General features: G+C 39.2%; 1 protein-coding gene across 1 annotated transcript in view; it reads left to right on the top strand.

Moving 5' to 3' along the window:
• LOC124158129 (NFX1-type zinc finger-containing protein 1-like) overlaps positions 1-21,963 on the top strand; it is an 87,285-nt gene extending 65,322 nt beyond the window's left edge. Inside the window, exons 7-13 of the mRNA XM_046533313.1 lie at positions 2,396-2,539; positions 4,943-6,209; positions 6,622-6,781; positions 8,981-9,089; positions 11,616-11,839; positions 16,290-16,555; positions 20,202-21,963. Coding sequence (XP_046389269.1) covers positions 2,396-2,539; positions 4,943-6,209; positions 6,622-6,781; positions 8,981-9,089; positions 11,616-11,839; positions 16,290-16,555; positions 20,202-20,857 — 2,826 coding nt within the window. The 3' untranslated portion in view covers positions 20,858-21,963. The remainder of the gene's footprint in view (positions 1-2,395; positions 2,540-4,942; positions 6,210-6,621; positions 6,782-8,980; positions 9,090-11,615; positions 11,840-16,289; positions 16,556-20,201) is intronic.
• The last annotated feature ends 2,045 nt before the right edge of the window (positions 21,964-24,008 follow it).

Here is a 24,008-nt window from a genome sequence, read left to right as displayed (position 1 = left end):
GTACTTACCACTGCTTTGAAAAAGCTTTTATTTTCAGCTCAGCCTTCCTTCCTGGTTTTCCTGTATCTTGTAGAATTATTAGGCACATAACAAAAGCGCGATGCACGGACCATCTTCAAATTTAATAGCTTTTTAGCAATATAAGACATCTTCAAAGTGACGAGCTTCACTGATTCATCGTTGAAATGAATGAAACAGCAACGCGATACTGGACGCGCGACGAGCTCGCAGCGCCACTCTGTAACGAACTAAAAAAATTGAATAACGTGGGAGGATTTTGGGGCCAGCCAACCAGCGGCGTAGCAGCCGAGTTGGAGGGGGCTGGAAATACCCATCAGGATAAGCTGTAAGTGCGAGATTAATGAATTGTGGAATTTTAAAGATAAATGGTTCAAAATGGTGAGTTTTTACGGCTTTCTGAGGGATATTTCATTCAACCTTACACTATTCTATTAGTAATAGCAATCCAATTAAGTAAAATGGATTAAAATTTAAAATTTCTCTGAGCTCGGGGGGGGGGGGGGTTTATCCCCCAAAACCCCCCCTCGCTGCACCACTGGTGTAGACCATTCCGCTCTTAAGATGAAACTACAGTACAGCACACTCCTGATTATCCGGGCTAATGATGGGGAGAGATGGCACGAATAATCGGAAAACACGGATAACCCAAACTTTCACTTAAAAAGTCTTGTAATGTTCATAATTTATGTAAAACTAACAATGTATTATTACTTATGCAATTATTCTGTAATTGTAGAGTGCTTCCCAGACTCATTGAGAGCTTTCATCGACAGTCCACAATCTCTTTAGCGGCGATAACATGGTTGTACTGGTATTATTACGGCTCCATTTAAGAAGTGGTTTTGAAAAACCCGCATCCATGGCTGCGGGATCACGGATACAGAAAAGTGGTTTGCATGGATGATTCAAAACCACTGCGACGTAGGAAACCACTTTTAGGCACCACGCCACGTAGTCGCGTCTCGCACAATTTTCCCAGGTTGCAACTGCTGCGGGGCGTGTATCTGTGATCACGGAGCGCAATCGCACACTGCGAGGCTTGGAAAACATGAACACGGATCTCCCGTGAGTGCAGCTGGCACGCAATCGCTTCCATTTTATGCAGATTTCAATAATCTCAGGAACTCACTTTTTGGAAAAATAGCTTTCGACAAAAAACGTTTTGAATGGGGTGCAAATAAGAATGTGATGCATGGTCTTTGTTACGTATGAAATAATTAAACCAGCCCTTATGTGGATGGACATGGATTTATTATCCAGCTCTAACAACACTCATGAGGATCAACTTGAACATCGAAAGATCTGATTCAGACTGACAACCAAGATGGCAGCATGCACCCGTTGTAGCAGAAAAAAAAAACACCAACGTAATGTCAGGTGAAAAGATAACCACCGAACAAAACAAACTTCTATAAGAAAAAATGCAGTACATAACAGCCTTGATAGCTTTGAGCTGGAGTAGCTCTTTTCGTAGCGGTGGAGTTCCCCCAAAACAGGATGCCAAACAAAACATGAAGATGGATTTTTATCTAACAGACCATTTTTAGAGTATCAAATGATACTTTTGGAAACAAACTCCTGATCGTGAATGTATCCACTGAAGCTTTGTTGATAACAACTTGTATGTGAATCTAATCACTTTCATTGAACTTAAAATACCTTCCATGAGAATATTTTTTTAAGGACAATTGCTCCTGGATATTCCAATTTTTTTCACATGCTTAAAGCTATTATTGGAAACTAGTAGCAGAATTATTTGGTTACTGATATTCAGTTCTAGGTCACTGCAGTTCCTTCTGGAATAATTCATCTTGTGAAATGTGCTATCATGTATAGAGCATTTGAGTTAGATATCTTTTGGTGAAGGTAGATATGAGTGTCCACCTATAGGTATTACTTGTAAATATTTATCAGGGCATTGGTATGATCCCTGTACTATTTTTTCCCTATGTGTGGGCTGAAGAATAATACTTATACATATATACTAACTTGTGGAAGGCTTATTAAACTACATATAATTGGGGTAAATTGCTTGTGCAGTTAAGTTTCCATCATCTCAAAATATTGCACATAGCATTTAATGACTCTAATACTTTTTCCTTGGTTTGAAATTTCTACCTAAAGGAAATATTTTGCCAAGAATGCATATGGATGGGATAGGACTGAATGAAACCCCGGACAGCAAATCTAGTCATCTTAAATATCTGGAATTCTCAGGGAAATTTTTGATTGCTGCTTATTATACTGCGTGGTTAACCTTTATAATGTGTATACATATTTTTGTATTGAATGTAAGATTTTTATTCCAATGCTCTTCATTTATATTCAAAGAGCTGAATGCTTGGTATTAAAATATTGTTTCCCTGTGAAATAGGCAATGGATGATTTGAGCAAAAAGAACACCCATGAAGCTGAGTTCCTGATTGCTCTTTGCAGATACATCGTTATGCAAGGCTATGATCCCAGTCAGATTACAATACTTACAAGTTACCTTGGACAAATGTACCTTCTTAGTGAGGTAAGATCTTGTTTCTTGTTCGAAGAAGAGGCATGGCCTTTAGGTAATTTTGCCTTTGCGGTAATTTTGAGAAATTATAATGCCGTTTCAATCTATTTTAAACATAATTTTTTGTTGATTGAAAGATAAAATGCTTATCTTGCTTTAAAAGCATTATGGTTACTCAAGTAAAAATTTCTCCCTTGAAACAGAGCTGATTCTTGGCTGAAACTCAACTGAATGTGTTAAAACTGCCTTGAAACAACCTTGTAGCTGCACTGCACTGCCTTGTCCTCAACAAGAAAAAGAGCTTTCAACTGAAAATCTGATGCCATTCTCCCTTGCAAGTCCATTGCATTTGAACTGCTTCTCCCTAGCTGCATGTGTGCCCCACTTACACTGAACTGGACAATAGGCTCAGGCCAGGCCGCATTTATGACACCACTGCATCTCTCTTGCCGCATGTCTTTACTGCCTTGCCACAGAGCTGCTGCAGCATTTGGGTATTCCCTCTCCCTCATGGATTTTGACTGCTTCTCCCTTGCTGCACATGAGCTCTACTGGCACTGAGCTGGACGGTAGGCTCAAAGGCGAGGCCAACTTAATAACTCCACTGAATCTCCTTGCCGAATGTCTTCACTGCCCTGCCACAGAGCTGCAGCAGCATTTGGGTATCCCCTCTCCCTCATGAAGTTTAACTGCTTCTCCCTTGCTGCACGTGTGCTACCCATCGTAAGTTTTGCCAAGGTACGGAACCCATCTACCGGACATTTACGTGACCCCTGTTTTCAGCGGCAATGTATTTTTTTAAATTTAGCTTTTGGCAACACGTATGTATATCTTTTCCGTGGGTTTTGGCATGAAAAGATTGATGGCATTAATATTTTCCCAGTACTTTGACGGTTGTTAACGGCAAGAATTAATCGAAATTGAGGTGAAGGGGAGAACGAGGTCGGTGGTGGTGACTGCAGTCATAATTGGAGGTAAGCATTTTAACTTCTCTGGCGGCATGTTTATTCCTTCCATGTTTAGCCATGAGAACGTTGACATTGAATTCGTGTTCTAATCCAGGCACGTTTAAGGATTTCAAGCTCCTTTTTCGGGGGTCATGCAGCCAATAACAAATTATTCTTTCAACACGTTGGCGACTGCCGTCCACTTTTCCTGCCTCATGGATACCCCGGATGAGGAGGATAATACACCGACCGGTCATCCATGCCGCGGATGCCGTGCCGTCCGTTAGTCATCCTGCAGAGGACCGGACTCGGTGAGCTCGAGCGGGCTTTCGAAGAAATAAGGAATGCAGGTGGGTTTTGCTATAGTGCAATGTATATTTACTGCTTATACTTATTAGTTACTGCTGAATGTTTTGGAGTCTTGCGTGGTTTTCGTTTGGAGTTAACACATAGCCTAAGTAACGAGTCATCGCTTCGTTTTTCATTGAACTATGATGCAAAGCGCATGCTTCCCCAGTGATAATTTAAGTTTTGCTTTCTATAATTTGAATGGTTCATATTAATGCACCATATAACTAATAAGCCAAGTAAATTAGAGTTTTTTATGTGCAATTTTGCTAATTTGATTTTGAGTTAAGTCGTTTGTGACTCTCATCAGTCATGTTTCTTCTCTATTGCAGAAGCATCTAACTTCCATGACTTCTTTCGTTTGGAATATTTTTGTATGTGCTTTTAACAGTTATTAATTTATTGATGTATTTTCATGTTCTAATAAATTTTGTCTTGAAAAATGTTGTGGTCATTGTAGTTATAACTATTGTTGATCACAATCACCTGTCCACCCTTTATCTTTTATCATGCATGCAAAATTGTGGGAGAAATCTGTTATGTGATCATCCACTGTTGGCTGGGTTGCGCAAGTTGTTAATTTACTGTGTTTCATATGATTTGACAAGGGAATTTTAATGGATTGGGTAGGGGAAATGTATTCAGCCAAACAAGGGAGTTTCAGCCTGGCATACATGGGAGTTTCAGCCTAGCTATCCAATGGAGTTTCAGTGTAGCTGGCCAAGGGAGTTTCAGTCTAGCTGGTAGCCAAGGGAGTTTCACTGTAGCTAGCCAAGGGAGTTTCAGTTTAGTCGGCCAAGGGAGTTTCATTGGAATAGCTGGAGTTCTTAATTACACTGCTATGGCACTGCCATTCCTCTTCTAAACTCCACTGGTTTGTTTCAATTTCAATGCAGTTTCAGCATAGAAACAAGGCAGTGAGTTTCAAGGTAGTTTCAGCCCAGTTTCAGTTAAGTTGCAAGGGAGAAATTTTTACTTGAGTATTGTGATTGGTAGACATGAAAGCCATTGTGATTGAAAGTTGATTAAACGTATTTGCTGAGGAAGGGATAAAATAATATGACTTGTAATTTTTTTCAGTCACTTGATGTTTTTACATTCAATTATTTATTTTTTGCAGGAAAGGGATAAATATTATTACATTAAAAATGTCAGAATCGCTGTTGTTGACAAATTTCAAGGGGAGGAAAATGATATTATCCTATTGTCCTTAGTCAGAAATAACGAGGAAGGGAAAATAGGATTTTTAGCGAGTGAAAACAGAACATGTGTTGCTCTATCCAGGGCAAAGAAAGGTTTGTACATAATTGGAAACTTGGATATGCTCGCAGACAAAAGCAGCCTGTGGTCAAAGATTAGGGAAGTACTGTTAGAGAAAGAGGCTGTTGGGACCCATTTGACATTGCAGTGTCTCAAGCATCCAGATCAATTGACTGAGGTCAGCAAAGCTGAAGATTTTTATGATGTTCCCGAAGGTGGCTGCAGATTGAAATGTAATGAGAAAATGAATTGTGGTCATATTTGTGAAAAAGTTTGCCACCCGCAAAGCCATGACGAATATAAGTGCTATGAAATCTGCAACCGAGTCTGCTTTCGTGATCACCGGTGTGAGAAGCAGTGCTGGCAAGACTGTGGAGAGTGTATGGTCCCAGTTGAAAGCACACTTCCTTGCGGCCATGTGAAAAAACTGCCCTGTCACGTGGATTCCAGGAAGTATAAATGCCGTGTGGAAGTGATTTACAAAATCCCAGAATGTGGGCATGAAATTAAAAAGCCATGCGGAGCTGATGCAAGCAAAGTATGCTGCTCATCTCCTTGCAATGGTAGACTCCTGTGCGGGCACGTGTGTTCTTTCAAATGCCATGTGCAGTTTGATCCTTATCACTTGCATTACAAGTGCCTGAGGGAGTGTGCTCGCAAGAATGTCAACTGCCAGGGGGAGCACATGTGTAAGAAGAAGTGCTTTGAGGAGTGCAAACCTTGCAAGGTCAAGGTGAAGAAGGCACTCCCCAAGTGTATGCACCAGTACGAAATGGACTGCTCGACTGATCCATCAACTGTGAAATGTCTCAAACAGTGTGAAAGAAACTGTAAGGATTGTGGGCGTTTGTGCAAAAAAATGTGCGTTGAACCTTGTGGTGATTGCCCTGAGGTGGTGGAGAAAAAACTACCTAACTGCGACCACAAAGTCAAAGTGAAATGCTGTGAAGTCATCGATAATAGAATTTGCAAAGAGAAGTGCATGAGAATCATGAGCTGTGGCCATAACTGCCGAGGTGTCTGTGGAATCCCATGTGACGAAAAGAACTGTGAAACATTGATCAAGAAAACAGCCATAGCACGCTGTGGGCATGAAGTAAGGCTTTGCTGTAAAGAAACTTCCATGGGTAAGCAAAATTGTCATAGCATCATTTTCTTATCATCCATCATTCTCTTGTCAGTATTATATAGGTATGTACTTATGTAGGAAGTTTTCTACCATTTTTCTACCACTCACTTTTCTACCATCAGCCAACTTTTAATGCTTATGCCAGCCCATTATCGAAAACTCCCCCAAAAATAATTCTGGCTTTTGCCTTGTCTTTTATGCTGTGATTGACTTATTTAATCTAAAGATTAAAGTTAATATATATTTTGGGGAGTTAATTGTAGCACTATTCCATTATAAGCTTAGGTTAATTAACGTAGACCAAGAGTTATGCCTAATTGGGATTAAAAAATAAGAATTTGGAATTTTAAAATATGTCTTAACCTATTGCATTATGAAATAATGTTGTGCACATGCATTTCTTCTCGCAGATCCCCATCCGCATGTGCTTATGCTGAGATGCAAAGAGCCATGTGGAAAAATCTTAAGGTGCGGACATAAATGCAAAGGTACCTGTGTTCAGTGCATGCAAGGAAGAATCCACATTACCTGCCCTGAAAATTGTGAAAGGAAGCTTATTTGTGGACACAAGTGAGTGACTGCTATTTTTTAGAGCTGACTAATAATATTCCCTGCAACCTTTTGCTACATATTTTCATTTTTTTAAAATCTCAAGTCTTAAAAATTTTGTTATAGAACTTGAGGTTGTAAATATTTGAAATCAAAATTATTAATTCTTTGGTTTTGATGGTAACATCCAGCCTAGCATAATATGGTCCGATTTGTGGTCTCAGCTACCCAAAAAAAGCTTTAAATTTGATGAATGACTTGAGATCTGGAAAATCTGAGAATCAAATATATATATTGTAACAACGCAAGGTCGCTGGGTGGTTGCGAGAGCATGAGCGGTTGAGGGTTTGTTAAGACGGAACCCATGCGAGAGATAGTTTACCAGTCCCAGACCGGCATGAGTCAGCAACCGGCGGAGAGGGTGTCAGCTGATCGAGGGACAGGAGAAGAGGGGAAGTGAGGGGAGAGCGGTGACCGCAAGGAGGAAACAGGCGAGCTCTCTCTCGATCGCTGGCTGGCAAGGAGTGAGGAAGTTGGTGGAAATGCTATGCCGGTGGCTACACAGTTGTTGCAAGATGCCCGCACCGTGCCGGTAGCCAATTTCCCGGTGCCTCCAGAGAGCTCGGCCTCGACCACCTGACCTGCAATCGACTTCCCGGTGCCTCCAAACTTCAGCCAATACCACCTGACTTGTCATCGACTTCCCGGTGGTCACCCTACGCTGGTAAACTCTCTCGCACGAGATCATTAAAAATTGATCAAGAATTGGGGGTGGGATGGGTGAAGCATGGGTCTCCCGTCCTTTTAGTTTTTTTGTTGGGTCGCAACGGCACTTTTGCTTATGCTTCCTTGCTTTAGCTCTCGTAATCTACCCGTAACCGAGCTCAGCCCATGATTTGGTTAGTTTTGTGCAATGAATGGATTCTTCGTGGTATTGTTCTTTTTTACGTGTGGTATTTATTGGACCAATAAATGATTATGTTACAAACTTAGAGTCTCCATACGTCCGCTCCTATACCTGCCCCGTGTCTCATAGAGAACCTATTTCACGGCCCACTGCCGACGACGCTAGCCTGGCATATTAGTTTTATATTTCAGTGTATCGGAGGGACGGCTATGTACTAGTGATGGCATGAACGACTCTTTTTGTGGAGCTGCCTCAACTCTCACAAAATCATTTCTGGGTTGAGGGGAGGGGGAAGAGGGGAGTGGAAGAAAGGGGAAGAGGGGTAGGTGGTGAGGGGGGTATTTCTGAATGAGCATTTAAAATGCAACATTTCCTAGATCACAATTTGAAAAATTGATTTCAAATCAATCACATATTGCATAGTCACAATTAATGTTTAACAAGTGACATAACTAAGGAACCACTTCTGCCAATATGTTATATCTTTCATGGAAGACGGAAAATGTAGTGTCTCCAGTGCTTGACAATTTGAAAAATTCTGTTGTAACAAAATGTTCTCTCCAAAATTATGTTCATGTTAAAAATTCGTAATTAATTTCCTTGATTAATCTAAGGTATTTGTGTTAGATAAAATTTTCATTTTTGTCTTGTATTACATATTTTCATAAATTTTCTGTTGACGAAAACTTTTACATGATCATCTTCAACCATTTTTCTTTCACGATGCATGGAACATGCAGGAGAGAGAATTACGATAAGGGTGATGTGAGATTCTTTAGAGTAATACCCAGAAAATGAATCGGGAGAATCTTTCCAGCGGCGTGAGAAGGTGTGCAGTGGTCTACCTGCAAAAAAATACTTGTGCTCCCTTTGACCCGCTAAACGTGCAATGAGCCTGTCACAGAAAATGTTTGCGGAAGGAGTCGTGTGTGCATGGAGTCTGACTTCCACCGCTCACGACTCCAACGCACACAGTGTACGCTGAGAGAGTCATGAGCGCCAGGAGTCTGACTTCGCCTCGCACAATTCCAGCACACTTGGTGCACAAAGGGAGTCATGTGCGCGTGGAGTCCGACTTTTTCTGCTCATGACTCCAACATGCAGTGTGCACTGAAGGAGTCATGGGCACCGGGAGTCTGTCTTTGCCTCACACAATTTCAGTGCACGGTGTATGCGGAGAGAGTCGTTTGCGGAGAGAGTCGTTTGCGGAGGGAAGGGAGTTGCGACTCACCAAATGTCTGTTTGCATGAGAATGTTTACTATCAACTTTTCCATGGTATTCAACTAGAAATTATTCAAATTTTATTTTCCAGGTGTACAGCTCCTTGCTCCCAACCTTGCCCTCCCTGCAAAGAGCAATGCCACTTTCGTTGCGATCACTCTCAGTGTAAGAGCAATTGCGGAAAATGCTCTCCCTGTCAGGTGAGTTGTGAAATCTAGGCTCTATTGATTGTGTTGTCTTCTGACCCTCTCGGCATCTTCCAATTGGCCGGAAAATGTCTGCATGATTTTCCATTCCTTTAGTAGGCTTTCACGGTGTTGTGAGGATTCATTGTGGAGGTTTTCGGGGTTACTACCGAGTAGATTCATCAATGCAGATGAATTGAGGTTATTGTTATTGAGGTAAAAGTCATTGCCAATGAAAGAGATACTTCCCATGGATCATTGGGGAAGCTATAGAGATAATTAAGTCACCGAACAACCTCAATAGGGAGGACGGATACCTAACAAATGGAGAAGGGTCCACAAGAGTAAACCTGGAGAGACAGGACAGAGCTAGGAGGTGCGCACCAACGAGAAACTATCTGGGCCTCCTGAACCAGCCAATGAGAAGACACCGGCCTCCGACGGGGTGTATTAGAGACGGGCGATACCACGGATCTCCACTTCATTGACCTGAAGAAGCCAGCTGCAATGCCGGCGAAACTGCCGTCTGCAGAGATGAATCTACGTGGTAGTAACCCTGAAAACCTCCACGCTGAATGATTTTTGCATTACCTGCGCCTAACCACGATGACCAAGTCCCACGCCTAGATGTTGCAACATGTTAAACGGCGTAGGGTATTAGAGCCATACCTGAACACAGAGCCTGTTCCAATGCCAAGAGGTTGCAGGGTATAAGGGGTGTCAGCTACCAGACCCGCACCTGAACGTGGCTTGGTGTCCCACTCTACTGTTACCCCGAGAGCAAAACCACGCTGACGCGAGAACAGCAGGCGGCACTCTTACACAGATAATTTTATGTCCATAAATTATACCTAGTTAAAATATGCAATTTAGTTAGATATATGTATATGGTCACTTTCAAACTGCAATTCCAAAAACTTAATTATTGCTAAATACAATGTTGTCTCTGGATTTCTTTGATATACCTTATTCTTACTCCTGTGGCCATTGGAAACCATGATGATCTTTGGCCCCACCAACCAAGGGCCTCCACACTCTGTGGTCTCCTGCCATATCCAGTTGGGCTCCCACATCTTCCTAATATCTTTCTTAACTTCATCATTCTAGTGGATTTTCTGTCTTCCTAACAGTCTTCCACCTTCTGATTTTCTGATTTCCCTTTAACAGCTTATTTTGTCGTTGTCTCTTCACTTCTTCTCTGGACATGGCCCAGTCATCTTAATCTCCTGCTTCTGATGATTCCCACAATATTTGGCTCTTTATACAATAGGGTGGTTTCCTATTATTTTTTTATTGCCTAAATCGAAAGATTATTACTCCTGGAGTACGTATTTCACGCTTTTAGATTTTTAAATGACGATATCTATTTTTCGCGATTAAATGAAAAGTGAAAATTTACAAGCGCGCGAAAACGCGACGGCTAAGTATGAATGTCGGGAAGTCTCTCCGCGTGACGTATTTCTGGTTCCCCCTCCCGCCCTGCGAGGTGACCTTGAGGCGAGGCTTAGCGCTGATACGACGCAGGCTGCTAGCGGCTAGCCTAGTACCCTGCTGGCTGGTAGCGCTTGGCTTAATTAAGGATTATAAATAACTTATCAAACGAGGAAAACTTTCCGACCTTAGCCAGTTTTAATAAGTGATTGTTAAGACATGTTTCCCTGAGCTCTACGCCTCATGCATGCAATGGTAACCTCAGACGACGTATAACTCCTATCTTCTCGTATAGAAACTAGGTCCCTGTGACGTCACGTGGAGTGGCATCGCATGGGCGCCAATCTGGCCCTTTTCAAATGAGGATAAAAATGGACCATTGCCATTCGTCTAACCCGGTATTTCTAAAACAAAATAATTTGTATATTATGAATACAGTAATGGTGGGTAACGAATCGCAATCAATGCCTTTCGTTTTCTTTGATGAAGGAAACCACCCTATTCTCTTAATTCTTTGTTTTTTCCCAATTTTCCTTGTTTCCAAGGGACCAAACATTCTTTGCACAACTTTGTTTTCAAATGTTATGAGCTTCTTTTGTATTTTTTCTGTAAAAGTCCACATTTCATAACCATACGATAGTATCAGCATCACTATTGTATTTATGTATCCTTTTTTTTCTTTTTGACGTGAGTTTATTTTTAAATAGCTTGATCTTCACCAAAGTCACCTCAGGTAATCCAATGTCAAATTATAGATTTTGACGAATTTTGCACTATAACTTTAATAACATTGATCAGAGTCTTGTTTTTGAATAAGTTTTGATGGAAATATTTGTGCCATAAATATTCCATTAAATTTACAGTGTTGTGGAAAACTGATTCCATTGAAATAATTGCCTTTGAAAAATGTTATTTCTACCTATTTTTCCCAAAATTTGTATTGCTGCCTGGATATCTCTTGGGGGTCTCTTCTGCACTGGCTGGCAGCTAAAATCGTGAACTCCCGCAGTCCAAGGGTTAATAACACTCAAATATGGTCCATTTACTCCAGCATCATTTTCAAGCTGACCTCCAAGTTTTATGCATTCCATTAATTTATCTCTGTTTTAGAAAAAATGTGGCTGGAGTTGTGAGCATCAAACTTGCAGTAAAAACTGCTCCGACTTCTGTGACCGTCCTCCATGCAATGAGCCATGTACAAGAAAATTAGGCTGTGGACATGAATGCATTGGATTTTGTGGGGAAAGATGTCCAAATCTATGCCGAGTTTGCCATCCCAAAGAAGTGGAAGATGCTCTGGTCTCTCTAAATGCAACAGGAGATAAAAATTCAAGGTACCTAATTTAGGGAATGGTTTAACATAAAATAGTGATGTAGGTATGTATCTGTCGGGCTATTTCAGGTTTTGGTTGGTCCTCATTTTGCCCCACCTGGGAAATAACTTTCATGTCCATTGTGACAGTACATTTCTTGGATCAAAGAATATGGTACGTGATTACAAACATTGAAGTAGCCATTTGTTTATGGGACTTCCAATTAAAAATTCCATCAAGTAACACAATTGAGAGCTGAATACCAGTGCTGCTCATAAACCCTGAGTTCATGTTTTATGTAAGTAATCCTGGTTCCTTCTCACCTATCTACTTGAGTTTCCATGTGTGAAGGAATTAATGAGCAGTTGCTTACTGCACTGTAAATAGCTGTGAAACGGTATGTAAGGGGTGGCCAAGATGTTTTTTGGTAATTTTTCTAGCTATGTAGCTAAAAAATTTTGTCAACACCTTGCAATTAAAAAGATTATGCCAATCATACTTGTACCTTTTGAAAAAAAACAGGTAAGTTGGGCACTATAACACTTGGAGGATGTGAGTTTGGCTCCACATACCTGGAAGGATAGTGTTAAGGCTTTAGGCATGGATAATAACTAAATATGAAATGCTCTCAAATTTCCTTTGCTTAGCTGCTTACTTTTATGTATGCCACTGGTGTCAGCACAGTGTACCTCGCATCATACACCACCCATATTCTCACAGAGCATGAATTTTGTTGGATGTATAATATTGTAAGCATCGCAAACAATTTGTATTTCATCATTGCACTTATGGTTTGCCATTTGTTTTTTTGTATATGTGCTGCCACCTATAGTAGAATAAAAAGTGTCAGTCGAGTGGTTGTTCTCACATAATGAAGTGTATTAGTTTGCATCCTATTTACCCTGTAGTTAATAGCCAGTGAAGGGCCATTGGAGAGTATTGATTCAGCAGAAAAATAACGACAAATTTAACCCTTTTGAGGCAATGGAATTCTCTCTTTAGCATGACTACTCGACTGAGCCCCAAGAGACTATTCCATCTCCTCCGAATGAAGCATTTTTGCAGGACATTCGTCAAGAAGGGTCTCGTGGATAATCATACACTCTTACCACCAACCTTTTTTGACCCATCCTAGAGGGGACTCCACATTATCTCGGACTATGAGGGTAGTTGGTCTCCCTCCTTTCCGGGTTCATAACCCCACCAGGGGCATCGGTTCCTGGTCAACTTATGATTTGTCTATATGAATTAGCTACGTGGATAATTTTTGCTTGCATGTAAATTTTAGAATTCAAATTGGATTCCTCGGTATTTCTGTGAAATTTTGAACAAAGCTCTGCTGTCCAAATTAACTGATTTAACCCTCAAAGTGCAGGAACATTTTTATATTTTTTGCACGCTGACTGTGGAATTTATCCTCGGTTTTCATTGCTACCTGGATATGTTGCACTTGGGCACTTTCTCTCACCATAAGGATCGCTAAGGGGCTTAACTCTACCAGACCAGCCCTCCTTCACTGGTAGGCAGCCAAAATCGTGAACTCCCGCAGCCCAAGGGTTAATGAATCAACAATTTCCATGTTGATGTTTGTACTGAAATTAAGATGTAAGTCAATACTTATGGTAGAAATTCATTTAAAAATTGTAAACAGTGTTCCAAAGACAAAGAATTCAATTTTTAGTTCATATTTTTTGAGAAAAGAAGTAATGTTTATTTCATAGAAATGACTGAATGAACAATTGTATATCTGCCATCCCTTAACGAGAGAAAGGAACCTGAAATTTTCGGCATTTGTTCGTCTGCATAGGAAAATTTTTGATGGATTTTTTCGGCTATTGTCTCCCAGGTCAAGAATCATACTGCTGAATATTTCTGATGTTAGTAGAAAAAGGGTTAAACTTGCTAAAAAAATGAAACCTTTTCAAAGCTAAAGCTAATTGTTCTCTGGAGACTAAAAATGTCGTGATTGAGTCTCGAGAGCTGAGTCACAAGCGGAAATTGGAGTCAGACCACTTTCGGAGACAAAGTGAGATTAGTCTGAGTGACTTCAATCGTTGCCAGTGGACAAGCATATGTACTTTCCAACGCTTTTTGGAGAACTGAATTCAGAGTGTCAATTGTTTTGTGATTAAGGTGTTGGGGACAAAGATGCAGTGGTGTTGTCGGGATGTGTGATCCGGTGTGTTGTGTGGCCATATGGCTGGAGTTGTATACAGTGTAACCTCAATATAACGACACCCCACGGTGCACTTATAAACACTCGCTATATCGAATTGTCGCTTTACCGGAGGTGGAGCAAATAATAGCCAATATACCTGATGTGAACAGATATACAGGAACAGGAGTGGTGCGGCGACAGATAAACATCTATGCGATAAACGTAAGCATAAATCCAGACGAAAGGCGATATTTTTTTGCATCACTATACCATTTTTCTGAACTGAAGGCGGCTGGGTGGAAAATCGCAAGTAGCCAATCAGAAGCACTGCCCCTTCCACCACTCCGTTCCCCTCCATCCCCTTCCCTTTTCCCCTACGCTCCCCTCCATCCGGCCGACACTCTCATATTACTCCTTTATTTTTATTTTCTCGCTTAGACGTGTTTGGTGTTTTTTTGGCCATGGTGACTGCCATCAAATGCTTTCTATTCACGCAACTCACGGACGTGCGGGTATGCTGCCGACTGCTTTCTGCCGCCCGAGGAACAAAAGAAGATGAAGCATTCGCGAATGCTAATGCCACAATATTATCACCAAAATTAACTACTTATTTATCGAACGGCAGTTTACCACATAAATTTGAGACTGAGCACTCCATTAACTTCATTTCTAACAGATCGCTAGCAATTACAGAGGTTAAGGAGTCTCGATGAAAGTTTTCCGGCGGTGAAACCCTCGCTATGGCGAGAGCCAACACCAAAAGGGTCTCATAAAAACAAATTTTTTAACACGCTTATTATAGGGTCAATTGACGGTGCGTCAATCTGTCGTTATAGCGGGGGTGTCGCTATAGCCCGTAATCGCTTTAACGAGGTTCCACTGTAGTTAGAAATTAATTGGTAGAAAGTGCCACGTGTTATTGATCCTTCACCGTACTATGCCATAAATGCAACACTCTTGAGCAGTTACGCCGACTAAATGGGGCTTGAGGGGGCCAGAGCCCCCTTAACACATTGACCGGAGTCGAGTGGCTCCTGTCAAGCCACGCCGGTCATACTGACAGGCCTCCGAGCGACTGTTTCAAGTGGATTTCTGACCCTGGAGTGACCAGAATCTCTTGTTAACGTAAGGGCCATGATCATTGTGGCGTCAGAATATAAATATTTATTTTAAAGTGAAGTACAAAATCACATAATGTTTTATGATCCGGGAATAGCTATCGGAATGAAAAACACTAATGGTGTCAGAGGACATATCTACTAAAAACATCATGGCGGTCAACGTGTTAAAAATTGGTTATGGGGGGTGAGGAAAAAATGTCAGGCTTTTCGATTTTCCCCGGAGTGTCTAGTTATCGAGATTTGAGTTTTCAGGGTTGATCATATGACTCTTCTTCTAAAGTGCTTAAAAAACTTTAAAACTCACAATTTATAAAGTTTCCTGGGGTAACACCTCAGGTATGGGTCCACCAATATTTTTTATAAGTCGGCACTTCTGCTTTTGAGGCCATGTCTCATTATTCAAAACAATCTCGTTCTTCTCAGACTTGTCTTTTTCAGTCAGTGGACACATTATTGAGATGAATCTCCGAGTCTCAAAGATCTCTCGGAGGCAGAGAATAGTCTCTGTCATGTTGGACACAGTTCTGAGGTAAATCTCAAGACTTGCTCATCAGTGGACATCATTTAGATTAATCTCAAGATTTGGTCATCAGCTTACGCAGTTTAAAATGGATAAATTCGTAAGAACTAATGCTTGATGGAGTGGAATTTTTCCGTATTGAGAGAAACATGCAACTTGGTTGCTTGTTGAGATTTGCAATGAGGAACCAAATTGTACCTTGAAGATGTTGTAGTAGCATCAAAACCTTGCATCAGAAGTTTATAATCATGAAAAATGGTGTTTCTTTCAATATACTTTAATAATTTTTTTTTCTATGAAATCATTTGAACAACTCCAAAAAACCTGCAGGCACAAACACAAAAAATTTTAAATTAATTATTTCACATTACAGAGGAAAAAAACTCTATTTGGAGATAAAAATGCGTTTACACATTTTCAAATATAGAACAAAAATGTCAGTGTCATGTGGAAGAAAGCAGAGCTTACTTTATGTCCACACCATCCTGCAGTCTAGTTATTTTTCCCTCTGTTTGCATTTACTATTCCTAATGATTTATTTGAGGTCCATATGCATTTTTTTAAATTTTTTATCTTTATTTTGGTTGAGATGATCATTGTTTGCACCCTGGTCATGGGACTCAGTCGTTATGGATGCTCATAATCAATGCCTTGTCTCTACTCCCCATGCAGGTTTATAATGTTGCCTGACTGTGGCCATGTGTTCGAGTCAACTTCATTGGAAAAGTCTCTCTGCATGACGGCTCATGTGGTGAAACTGCTTGCTTGTCCATTGTGTCACGTGCCCATTCAGCGAGCTTATCGCTACAAAACTGCTGCCAAGAATCACTGGAATCGTGTAATGCAGGTGAAACAAATGGTGACTGGGAATCCACGGCAAGTCAGCAAAAAAGTGGAGAAGTTAGCGGTAAAACTGTGTAGTCTTATGGATTTAGAAGGTAAGTCTTTCATTAACTTTTAAATAAGCCATGTGCTGTTGGATTTAAAAGTACAGTAAAAACCGCTAATAACGTGCCCCTCTAACTTGGGGTATTGGATATAACATGGGTCTCTCCTTTTCCCCCTAAGTCATAAAATTGTGATTTTGCTGCTGTTGGTTGTTAACTATTAGGCGAAATTTATCCAGACTTGCCGGCCGATACATAGCAATACCATGTTTAAGTAATGAATGCGGTCGGTAATTGTTGGGATTTCAACCGTAAATAATTTGCTCCATTTACAATGTACGGAAGGCCGTTTATTGTCTCGTAAAATAGGAAGTTAGAACACAGTTTGAGAACATCTGCTATAGAACAACTGCAGTGTAGCAGGGCGGGTTACAGACTGAATAGAACAAAGCAGGTCACACGAGAACATTCAAAAGCAGTGCTGCCAACACTTGGAAGTGTTTTGGTTACGACATCTTTGCAGGTTTACAACACAACATCACCCCCTAACCAAAACACACTTCTGTCATCATGTCCCCAAATATTATTCCATCCTCAATTTTCATTATTAAGTGTAAGGATACCCTTGAAAATTTTCAGTAACCAAGCAATGCTACTTCAACCTTGTACACCCCTATGTGAGATATTATCAAATAAATTTGAGGTAAAATTTAGTTTTTCAAGGACCTTTCCCCCAGAAGTTCCTGCAATATTATGGGTTGCCGATTATGCTAGTCAAACTCCGTCTCCCTAGCCGTGGACCAGTTTTAACCAGATTTTACTGTATTGAGAAAAATTGATCTACATTACTTCTGCTTAGGGGGTGTAGGAAATCACTGATAATCAAGTTAACTTGATTTTGATTTAATTTTATGTCATCGGTTATTGATACTTCACCAAATTTAAAGGAGACTTCTGAAAATTTATGAATTACATCCAACACAAGAGGCATCTAGTGGTTATCTACGAGGTCTACGTAGGGGTTTATCCTTAATTCGCTTGGGTAGGAAGATGAGCTCAGGGGGTCTTGGCAAACAGAGATAGTTAGGGGTTTGGGTTCACTTGGAAGGCCTCCAATGGTATTGTATTTGGATGAGGCAAATGACAGCTTAGTTCATTTGCACCACGATGGAAGGATAGGTAAGGAAGGGTGGAGAGAAACTCAGCATCGACATTAGCCTGCTCTTAATGAAAGTTGCCAAGGGGACCACGGCTTAACGTCCCATCCAACGGACAGAGTGTTGCTCTTGAAATGTCTTTTACATTGCATTCAAGCAGGCATCAGGTCTCTGAAAATTCTCTGCCGCTATCGGGATTTTCACCTTAGTCTACGGGGTTGGAAGCCAACACACTAGCCACCACACCAATCCGATCCCTCTGAAGGCCTCCAACAGGGAGGATTGGAGAGCAAGCAAATGGCGAGTTTTGGAAGGGGGAGTTTGTAATTATTTTTATTTCAGCAAGCTTTAGAGTACCATTTATGGGTAATACACACTATATTTCTCATCTTGATGTGGGTCCTAGCAAATTGCCATTGAAATCCTTGCAGTGCAATCTGCTGCAAAATTGTTATTTATTTATTTCATCGGATAATACCATTAACACTATTTTACAAAATTGAACTGATTAAGAAAGTAACAACAACCTGAGCAAAAAAACAAAAATCAAATGTATAACAAGTAATACATAATTATAAAAAATATGTATGCAATGGTTAAATGACTCGAGGCAAATGTGGACCAACTCTGGAAACATCCCAACTTTTCTGCTGATTGAAGCTGGAGATTCATTAAAGAAATCCAAGTGTGTAGCAGCAGCATCAAGCTGTGTGGTTTGGTTGGGGAAAGAGGAGGAGAGTACATTTTTGGAAAAAAAGAGGAGATGATGATTTATTAATGAGATTGGTACTATGGGCACAATTTTAAATTCATTGCTCCACGTTTAAACACAGTGTTGACCGCTAGATGTCTTCTCCGTTGGAGGTGGTTTGTAAATTGTCATTTTTGATCGTTGTCCTTCATCATCAAGAGTAATTGAAAGCAAGTCAACGTGATATTTTGTGAAATATGATGCAATTTTTTCATGGAAAATTACGTAGGTGAAGACTTCTCAGGATTACCTACAGTTTAAATCTCTACTCAGGGTGGAGAAAAATTGTCACAGAATTTTAATCTTAAATAGCTGATACCATTAGGAAACAAAATTACCAATGATGTTTAGGTCAAATATGCACCCTTTTTATACTACAGAAACTTTTAGCCAAGCGCTCCAATTGGCTGAAAGTTAATTGCCTTGTTACATCAGGATCTCTGGCTGGCAAAGCATCCAAAGTCATGAGTTGTCCAGGGCATTTGCATTGTCAAAAGGGCAAACTCGCCGCCAATTGGAGCGCTTGGCAAAAAGATCCCAGTCAGCACAAAAAGATAATTTAGACGGAAATCATTTTGGTAATTTGGGGAAAATTTACCCCAGTAACCTTTATCCTTTCTTTACCACCTAATTACTCAGGTGCAGAAATGCCAACAGTGAAGTATAAAAAATATGTTGTGAGGCATTTACTTAATTGTATGAGGTTGAGAAAAGTTTAAAGTAGAAAAATAAAGTTCAATACATCCACAGCGATTCTGTAGTGATATTTTTCAAATTATTTTAGATTTAATTTCGCTAGTTTCACATTACATACACGCTATCGATGAAAGGCTGTGGTCATTAACAAAAATTCAAGTACTTAAAAACTGCGTGATTATTTTCGTAAATACATAGAGAAGAGTACTAATTTTCATCGGATAATTATTTTTGCTAAAATAATTTTATGAAAGATCGAATTCACAACTTGATGGTTGGCTATTTTGGATCCTCAACTGCGAATATTGGACCATAACCACTGTTATGACCATAACGTTGGCTACGAGTGGACAAATAAACAGTCAAGGATGAACATGAACAAGACAGCAAGTGCCGAAGTAATGTGCCCGGCAATCATAATTTCTAACCATTACTGGAGCATGAAGTAAACTAAACTAAATTACCTGATATAATTCTGAAAATAGTAAAATACAATTCAGTAGAAAATTTAACCGGAGAGTTGCATTACTTTTTGTTGTGACGCCATGGTGAGACAACACTTTTTAATAACCTTAGGTGTAATAATACCTTTAAATTTCCATTTTAACTTGATATAGTGCAACTTGCATAAGCATTTACCTGAGAGATACAACAGGGAAATATATTGTGTAAGCAGTACTAGAAGTGCAATTTTTCTTTGCCTATGTACATATTTTAGGTTAACTCTGGAAATGTTTAATTTTAGGTGCTTTTTAAATTAACTTCACACTGGTAAGCACTAGATAATTTGGATAAAGTTTTTCATTTACTTCAGCAGGCATTCATTTTATATGTATTTTTCTCTCCTTCATCTTGAGGAAGTACATAAATGGAAGTATTTCCTGGTGTGGCAGAGAAAATAGTCCTTGAGCAATAGGGCTCCAAATGAGGCATTTAATGTAAACAATATAATTTACTGATGCTTTTCTTGCTGGAATTATTGATAAAAAATCCATTAGTATTATTAGTATACCATTTAGAAAATATGATGAATTTCAAGTTTGCTACGAATCCATTAAATGACTAACTTTATTTTCTTTTAATTAATTTGCAGACTTCCAGAAGAGTCGGAGTTTCATTGATAAATTGAAGCAGTTCTTGCGAAGTAATAAGAAGGCGCACTTTGGAGCTAGTATTCTATACTCCCTGGAAGCTCGCATTGAATTTGCACTGTCAGTCGTGGAGCACTATCGAGAACTCTGCGCTGCAATAGTTGCTGGAGAATCCCTTCTAAAATGTACTGAGGAGGCTAACTTTTTGATTCACATATTTTTGGGAAGACTTAATAATGTAACTCCTCAAGAATATGGTGACTATCAGGGAGAATGTATGCGGTTTCACATTATGATGGAGCTACGTGCCCTGGAGGGCAGTGAAGAATTCAAGGCAGCTAAAGGAGGCCACTGGCAGCTAGAATATGAACAATGCTGTGAATTTGTTGCCGAATCATGTAGGTTTTCTGAAGATAAGTATTTGGAAATGCATAGGAAAATCAATGCATCTGGGTATCTACACTTTCCCTCATCTGTAGTGAAACCAAGAGGTTTTGGATTTGATTTGCATATGGGTTGTTGGTATGAATGCCCTAATTATCACTTTTTTGCTGTTGGTGAATGTATAAGTCAGGACAAACAAACAGTTAGTTGTGATCAGTGCAATGTTGCAATTATTGAAGGCTCCCACCGCCTTTTTTCTGGGAATAATGTCTAAGTTAATCATTTGCATGCACACCTATTAATGTGCCTTGATGTTTCATTTTGTCGGTTGTTAATTTCAGTTGTTAGTGAGCTTTTCAAAAGGAGAAGTACATAGTTACTGTCTTTGCGATTAATATCTTATTCTATATCTGCTGGTAATACAACTGCTCATAGGTGATTTTAAAAGTTTTAAAGATAGTTTTTCATTCTTATTTCAATCATTTGGTATCATACATATTGATTTTTCCTACATTTTGAAGAGGGAGAAGTTTTGTTTTAGACTGGCTTTCTGAGCTTGCTATCGAAGGTTACTTACTCACTACACAATGATTTTAGTTATTTCCAGGGATGAATGGATACGGGAGTTTCCGAGACTTATTCCAATAATTTTACTCATTTCCTAATACAATTACCAATACCTGCCCATAGTACTTTATTTTAGGTATGATACCAGCTCTACTTGTTCTTTGGGGAACGGACTTGCTCAATCAATGAAGGAACCAGCACATTACCAAAACAACCATAATTATGAAAATATGTAAATTTCAGTCGTCAATCTCCCTACTACATCTGAATTTTTATTTTAAGATGAAAAAAAAGTAGGTTGATGCACATAGTTTATCTTATTTGGCGATTGAAAGAATTAACACACTATTGTATGTCGAATGAAAATAACTAGCAGCATTTGCTACTGGTGCTGAGCTGGTCACCTCATTTAATTGGGTCAATTGACATCAATAAGTTAAAAAGTAAATGGAATCGTTATTAGATATGGCGACAGCCAAATGGTTCTATAATAACAATGCAGATACCTACCACTTATATTGACAGGAGCCTTCACATTGGTGCTGTTAATGTATCCCGACCAAAAAAAAATATTTCGGCACCTATTTGAAATCTGTGATAACTTTAGTTTTCCGAATTATTTCTTAATCCGTACCAGCTGATACTTCCTGTAAACTTTGCTCAGTTTTTTGTAGTGGAGGTTATCAGTATCACAAAAGCACTCTAATATTGGTTCGTTATATCCATAACCTACTGTATAATATAATGTATGCGTTCAATCAGCAATTAAAAGTGCTGCATGCGTGATGTGGAATTAAAATGTATATGTACTCATGTTTTAAGCTCTTTCTTTATAAGTTCTCCATACACTATTCAATTCCATGTTGGTGTTTTATCATGATTTTATGCCTGTTTACCTAACTCAGGACTTTTACTTTTATTTATATCTGACATTAATGTCATCTAGTATTAATGAATCTTTGTTGCATACCAAATTCTTGAATGAGATATGATAATAATAATAATAAATTTTTTATTTGTCCGAGGATCTTATGAATACAACATAGATATAAGACACGTCAAAGTAATCAACATAACACTTAAAAATGTAAAAATGGTCAGAGTTCATTTGTCATTTAAAAATTCATTTACACTGTAGTAGCACTTATTAATTAAAAATTTCTTTAAAGAAGATTTAAATTCCCTCTTAGAATTAATCAAATTAATACTTTTGGGAAGGAATATTTTTGATCCCATTGCAATGGGACTTTTTGCTGTTATACGTTTTTTATGGAGGGTAACATGGATGTGGCGATGAGACCTAGTTAGGTGCTCATGTACATCATTATTAATTGGTAAATCATTAATATTCTCTTTTATCAGTAAACATAGTTGGTATATATATATATACAAGGCACTGTTAACAAATTCAGTTCTTTGAATAAGGGTTTACAAGAATAAGTATAAGGCTTACTCATTATACATCTTATAATCTTTTTTTGCATCATGAAAATTGTATCTAATAGCGTTACAGTTGATCCCCAGAATACAATACCATAAGTCACACTACTTATAAAGTTGCAATGGTAAACTGACATCATCGCCTTGTGAGGTAAGGATGCTTTTAGGAACCTCACACTATACAGTACTCGGGACAATTTCGAACACAAGTCTTTTACATGGACGGACCAGTTCCCAGTATTTTCAATTTGTAACCCTAAGAATTTACAAGTTTTAGTTAGACTCAGTGCATGGTTGTTCAGTGTCAATGTTCCAAAATCTTTGGAATGATTCGGGTTAAACAGTATAGACTGAGTTTTTGCACTGTTTAATTTTAATTTGTTGGAAAGACACCAATTCCAGACTAAATCTAATATATGCTGACCATAGTAATGCACTTCATTGATGTCATTAGCTGAAATTAGGAAGTTTGTGTCATCTGCAAAGAGGACTGGTTTGACATGGATGCTATTAACAATCAAGGGCAAGTCGTTAATGAATATCAGGAAGAGTAGAGGACCCAAGATGCTACCTTGAGGGACACCTGACGTTATCTTGTTTTGGTTTGATTTACATGGTGTGTCACTAAGTCTCATTTCAACACATTGCATTCTATTGCTAAGGTATGATTTTAGCCACTCCAGTGCGACTCCTCTGATTCCATTTTGGTGACACTTGTTTATGAGTATGGAGTGATTAACCATATCAAAGGCACAAGAGAAATCAAAAAATAATGCCAAGACCTGTTTGCCATTATCCAAAGAATTTGAAATAAAATTCCAGGCAGTGATGAGGGCATCCTCTGTAGAACGTCCTTTCCGGTATCCCCACTGAGAGTTAGAAAGAATTTTGTATTTTTCCACAAAAGAAAGTAATCTGTTGTAATATATACGTTCAAAAACTTTAGAAAGCTGTGTTAAAAGTGAGATAGGCCCATAGTTGGTTATATCATCCTTATTACCTTTGTTTTTGTACACGGGTATTACTTTGCTCAGTTTTAGGGGTTCTGGAAAGATCCCTAGCCTCAGCGATTCATTGACTAAAAATAGTAATGGTTGCACAATAAGTTTTTTTAAATCAGCTACTAGTCGACCAGGTATATTATCAACTCCAGGAACTGAAGAGTTAGATAATTTATCTAAGCACATTAACATTTTTTTTTCATCACATGGATAAAGGTAAAGGGAATGCACTTCACTGGTGAAATCTACTAAACAATGGTTGTTATTATTGTTTATGAGTTGGGATTTAGTTAAATTACAAAAGGCTTCATTGATTCGATTGCATACTATATTTGGATCAGTTATTAAAGAACCATCGTCATTGAAAAATTTTGGTACGCATGGGTTACGTTTTTTACTGAGCTGTGCATTGATAAT

Source organism: Ischnura elegans, chromosome 4 (assembly GCF_921293095.1).
Source record: "Ischnura elegans chromosome 4, ioIscEleg1.1, whole genome shotgun sequence".
Classification (NCBI taxonomy): Eukaryota; Metazoa; Arthropoda; class Insecta; order Odonata; family Coenagrionidae; genus Ischnura; species Ischnura elegans.
This window is presented reverse-complemented; position numbering and strand designations above follow the sequence as displayed.